This window comes from Lipotes vexillifer, unplaced genomic scaffold, assembly GCF_000442215.2.
Source record: "Lipotes vexillifer unplaced genomic scaffold, Lipotes_vexillifer_v1.1 scaffold150, whole genome shotgun sequence".
In the NCBI taxonomy this organism is placed as follows: Eukaryota; Metazoa; Chordata; class Mammalia; order Artiodactyla; family Lipotidae; genus Lipotes; species Lipotes vexillifer.
The window spans coordinates 2872702-2877654 of record NW_006792921.1 but is presented as its reverse complement, the minus strand read 5'-3'; the positions used below and the strand labels follow the sequence as shown (position 1 = coordinate 2877654).

The 4953-nt window shown below is 57.2% G+C and overlaps 2 protein-coding genes across 2 annotated transcripts in view; both read left to right on the top strand.

Moving 5' to 3' along the window:
• Positions 1 to 214: 214 nt before the first annotated feature.
• HOXA6 (homeobox A6) lies at positions 215 to 2374 on the top strand. The gene is made up of 2 exons (XM_007466077.1): positions 215 to 675; positions 2040 to 2374. Exons 1-2 carry the CDS (start codon positions 234 to 236, stop codon positions 2297 to 2299), a joined length of 702 nt encoding a protein of 233 aa, XP_007466139.1. The 5' UTR covers positions 215 to 233; the 3' UTR covers positions 2300 to 2374.
• A 1325-nt stretch (positions 2375 to 3699) lies between these two features.
• The window catches only part of HOXA5 (homeobox A5), a 3022-nt gene continuing 1768 nt past the window's right edge, over positions 3700 to 4953 (top strand). Inside the window, exon 1 of the mRNA XM_007466078.1 lies at positions 3700 to 4887. Coding sequence (XP_007466140.1) covers positions 4326 to 4887 — 562 coding nt within the window. The 5' untranslated portion in view covers positions 3700 to 4325. The remainder of the gene's footprint in view (positions 4888 to 4953) is intronic.

Genomic DNA, 4953 nt, shown 5'->3' with positions numbered 1-4953 from the left:
CGGGCGGGCGGGCTGGGGGCTGTTTGTAACTTTGCTGCCTCGGTCGCCGCGGTCCCCGGGGAGCGGGCTCCGGCGCTCGCTCCCATTGGCCGCCGCCGCGTCAGCTGGTGCGATTTGCTGCTGTCGCTTTTGGCGTTCGGCCATCCAGAAACAAACCAGTTCGATGACTACTAATAGTAATAGCCAGATGTACTAATACACAACAAATCACAGTCTTGCAGAGGGGCGCGCAAATGAGTTCCTATTTTGTGAATCCCACTTTCCCCGGGAGCTTGCCCAGCGGCCAGGACTCCTTCTTGGGCCAGCTGCCCCTCTACCCGGCCGGCTATGACGCGCTGAGGCCCTTCCCGGCCTCGTACGGGGCGTCGAGCCTCCCGGACAAGACGTACACCTCACCTTGTTTCTACCAACAGTCCAACTCAGTCCTGGCCTGCAACCGGGCGTCCTTCGAGTACGGGGCCTCATGTTTCTATTCTGATAAGGACCTCAGTGGTGCCTCGCCCTCGGGCAGTGGCAAGCAAAGGGGCCCCGGGGACTACCTGCACTTTTCTCCCGAGCAACAGTACAAACCCGACAGCAACAGCGTGCCGGGCAAAGCCCTCCATGACGAAGGCACCGACCGGAAGTACACGAGTCCTGTTTACCCCTGGATGCAGCGGATGAACTCCTGCGCGGGTAAGGTGTTTCCCTGCAGCCCCTCAAGAGAGTGGAGGGAGAGGGGGAAGGAGGCAGGGAAAGAAGGAAGGAAGGAGGAGACAGAGAGAGTAGAAAGAGGAAATAGAAAAAAAGGAGGAAAGAATGAACAAAGTTTCTTTGGGTTTTTAAAAAGAGATTTCAAAAAATAAAAAATCCAACCCATTCCCAATGGGGCAATCAAGCTGTGGCAGCATGAAGGCGGAGCACTAGTGTCCATGTAAGGTGACAACTTAGGGAGCATGTGGGGGGCTCACTGCCATGCTATGTGAGACCCAGTGACAGGGGCAAACTGAAGAGAGAGCAAGGCTGGATGGGAGAGAGCGCCTGCCCACACTGCACGCTGATAACACCCTGCTCAGATCCCCAAGCCGCGATGGCCTTCTACACCCATCCTGAGAACTCCCCTTTCCCTCCCAACCCCCTCACCTTTCTGCCCTTCAGAAACCCATCTAGATAAAGGCCCTCTTTTGGCCCCTTGCAGTGTCTCCCCAAAGCCTTGGAGGGCCACATCCCCAGCCTCAGGATTTTTCCTCTCTCTCTTCCCTCCCCTCCCCCTTCCACTCAACTGTTCACTCACAGACAACTTCTGCCTCCTTCTGAGGCCCTGCCTGTGTCTCATGCACCCAGCTTTGGGGGAGCCCCCCACCCATGGGTTCCTTTGGCACTAGAACAAATAGCCCATCACAGTCCTTCATTCCAGAAACGCCAGGTGGCCCATAGCTCCATCTCTTTGCTCCTGGTTTCCAAAAAATCTACAGGGAATCCTTGGAGAATGACAGAGGCTAATGCGGATTTTAAAACTTACAGTCTTTTGCTTTAAAATCCACTTGTGTTTTCAAGAGCTCTGCGTTTCTCAGAAGGGCCATACAATTGGAAGGCATTTGCAAAGATTTGAGAGGGCTCACCATTTAAAATTTTTTAAAAAAGCATATTGTGTCCTGGCATGGCGGGCCAAAGTAACATCTTCACAGAGGTCCGTGTGTGAATTCGGAGTGTCTACCCTACTCACAGGGTTCCATACCCACCATTCCCAGACACACACACTCTACTCCCACAAAACAGGCTTAGGTACCCTGATTTAAGAATGCTGTTCTATTCTTTTGCTTTTATTTTTTTTTACAGAGCAGATTTTTCAAAAACAATAATTTCCCACCCCAAGTCGTTTTAGGTGGAACACATCTCGCTTGGTATGAAATAATCTCCCATCCAGCCCGCTTTCGGCCCCAGACATAGTGGGAGAGGCGGATGGTTTTCAGTCCCGAGGCCGGGACGTGGGGCGCGGGGCTGACTGGTCAGGCTGCCCGGATCCTGGCTTACCGGCGCCCGGCCATTTCTGACCGCAGGTGCTGTGTACGGGAGTCACGGGCGCCGAGGCCGCCAGACCTACACGCGCTACCAGACGCTGGAGCTGGAGAAGGAGTTCCACTTCAACCGCTACCTGACGCGGCGCCGCCGCATCGAGATCGCCAACGCGCTCTGCCTCACCGAGCGCCAGATCAAGATCTGGTTCCAGAACCGCCGCATGAAGTGGAAAAAGGAAAATAAACTCATCAATTCCACACAACCCAGCGGGGAGGACGCTGAGGCAAAAGCGGGCGAGTAGACGCCTGGGCAGGGACCAGGCCCGTGCCGCAACCTCCCTCGGCTTTGCCCCCTTGCCTTCGCCTACTCCCCAACTTTTCTTCCCGCCGGCTCCCATCCGGGGGGCTTTCGCAGCTTCAGGGGAGCCCGGCGCTTTGCAAACGTCTGAGCATTTATTTCTTACAAGAAAAAAAAAAAACCTCACACACAGCCAATCCCAGCGGTAGAGCGAGGCGCACTGCACACGCAATCCCGCTCTCCAAGCCTGCCCAAGCCCGCTCCGGGTCTCAGGGCGCGCCCCAATCGATCCCCGGCTCTTGTGTTAGTGCCTCTGCACGCCCCTGAGCTCGGGTCCCGGGGTTGCTGGAGAGGAAAGAACCCGGGGCCGAGCCTCCTTTGGTGTCTGGGCGTTTTCGCCTCGGTTCCTCGCCACCAAGTCCCGGAGGGCATCACCAAATCAACTCCGGCCACTGGGAAGAGGGAGCCTAAAGTCTGGGGCCCCAGCTCTGCCGAGGCCTCCCAGGCCACCCCCAGAAAGGAAGAAGCACGAGGAACAAAGGGGGCCCGAGAGCCTTGTCTGTCGGCCCAGCGCGCAACCGTCCTTGGAAGAGAAGCAGCCTCAGCCCAGCCGAGCCAACCTGGGCGCGGGTGGAATCTTGCAGCCCTGGGAATGACTGGGCTCCCCGAGCTCCGGATTCCGGCTCCCCGCCTACAACAGGGCCGGTGCTACCACCACAACAGCTTTCAGGACCTAAGGATGCAGCCCAGGGCTATGGGAGCGGCAAGAGTCCTGGTTTCCAAATGTGCCAGGGGCGCCTGAGACGCCTGGCCTCTCCAGCGGGGACACCTCCCCCCACACCCAACTTTAAGCTATATTTGTGATTTACTTTCGTCTTTCAGAACCCAGGAAGATAACTACAGAGGTACTAGGCACTGCCACAAAATGCTTTCATTAGCGTCCTCATTTTACTTCTGGAGGTCTAAGCAAGACCCTAATAACTCGGCCCACGAATCCCCAGGCCCCAAGCAGCTTCTGTGGCTGCGGGGAGCCTGGGCCCAACTCGCTGGGTTCACCGAGAACCCTCCGACTTGGGGCCCGGTTGGCTCGAGGAAAGTGACCCGGTGGTGAAGACTCTTCAGGCTGGATACTTATAGCAAATCAAATAGCAAACTAATGACACGAAAACCATATTTACACGAAAGAGAAATCGACTCTGGCTATAAAAGTGTATGGAATTTGACCTCGCCTCGGAGAAACGCTACACAAAAGCTATCTTTAATAGACGCCTGTCATTTAAGAGCGGCAGGGACACTGTCCCTCATGCGCTCGCAAAAAACAGAGCCGTAATTGTAGCTGCTGCTGCGGGTAGAATTTATTTCTCCAATTGGCTAAATGGCCTCCCTCCCTTCCCCGAAGGTGATATCTGTATTTTCAAATTTCAGAGCTGCCGGCACGACGGTCAGAACCGACCCCAACCTCGACACAAAAATAAGAGGGGCTGCACAGCAGGGAAATAAAGTTGTTGTAAATAAAATCCAAGTCACCATCTCCCCTCAGTCCTCTGCATCCTCGCCGGGCACGCGATCGGCAGCTGACGGCCTCACAATTGGTACATCCTAATGGAACTGCGAGGGAAATGCAATAATTTTGCCATAATGGGCTGTAACCTCAATTCGACCCCGGCCCTTGCAGCCCCGGGTCGGAAGCGGAGGGATGCGCCCTGCCTCCAGCGGGTGGCGCTCGAGTCCGACTGAACGACGGCGGCGAGTGGCGGGCACGCGCCTGGGGCGCGCGCGCCACTCCTCTCGCCTCCACCCAACTCCCCCCATTAGTGCCCGAGTTTACCTCTAGAGGTCATCAGGCAGGATTTACGACTGGACAACAAAAGCACGTGATTCGAAGTCGTACCCCATATTTGGGTGCCTACGTAGGAGGGAACCAAGTACATGTCCCAGTCATTTCCATAATTCATCATAAATTGTGCAAGGGTGCTATAGACGCACAAACGACCGCGAGCCACAAATCAAGCACACATATCAAAAAACAAATGAGCTCTTATTTTGTAAACTCATTTTGCGGTCGCTATCCAAATGGCCCGGACTACCAGTTGCATAATTATGGAGATCATAGTTCCGTGAGCGAGCAATTCAGGGACTCGGCGAGCATGCACTCCGGCAGGTACGGCTACGGCTACAATGGCATGGATCTCAGCGTCGGCCGCTCGGGCTCCGGCCACTTTGGCTCCGGGGAGCGCGCCCGCAGCTACGCGGCCAGCGCCAGCGCGGCGCCCGCCGAGCCCAGGTACAGCCAGCCTGCCACGTCCACGCACTCGCCTCCGCCCGACCCGCTGCCCTGCTCCGCCGTGGCCCCTTCGCCCGGCAGCGACAGCCACCACGGCGGGAAAAACTCCCTGGGCAACTCCAGCGGCGCCTCGGCCAACGCCGGCAGCACCCACATCAGCAGCAGAGAGGGGGTTGGCACGGCGTCCGGAGCCGAGGAGGACGCCCCCGCCAGCAGCGAGCAGGCGAGCGCTCAGAGCGAGCCGAGCCCGGCGCCGCCCGCCCAACCCCAGATCTACCCCTGGATGCGCAAGCTGCACATAAGTCATGGTAAAGCCAGTCTTTTCCTAAATCCACGCGGCCGCGGGGGCGCGGCTCTCGGTCCCCCCCCCCCCC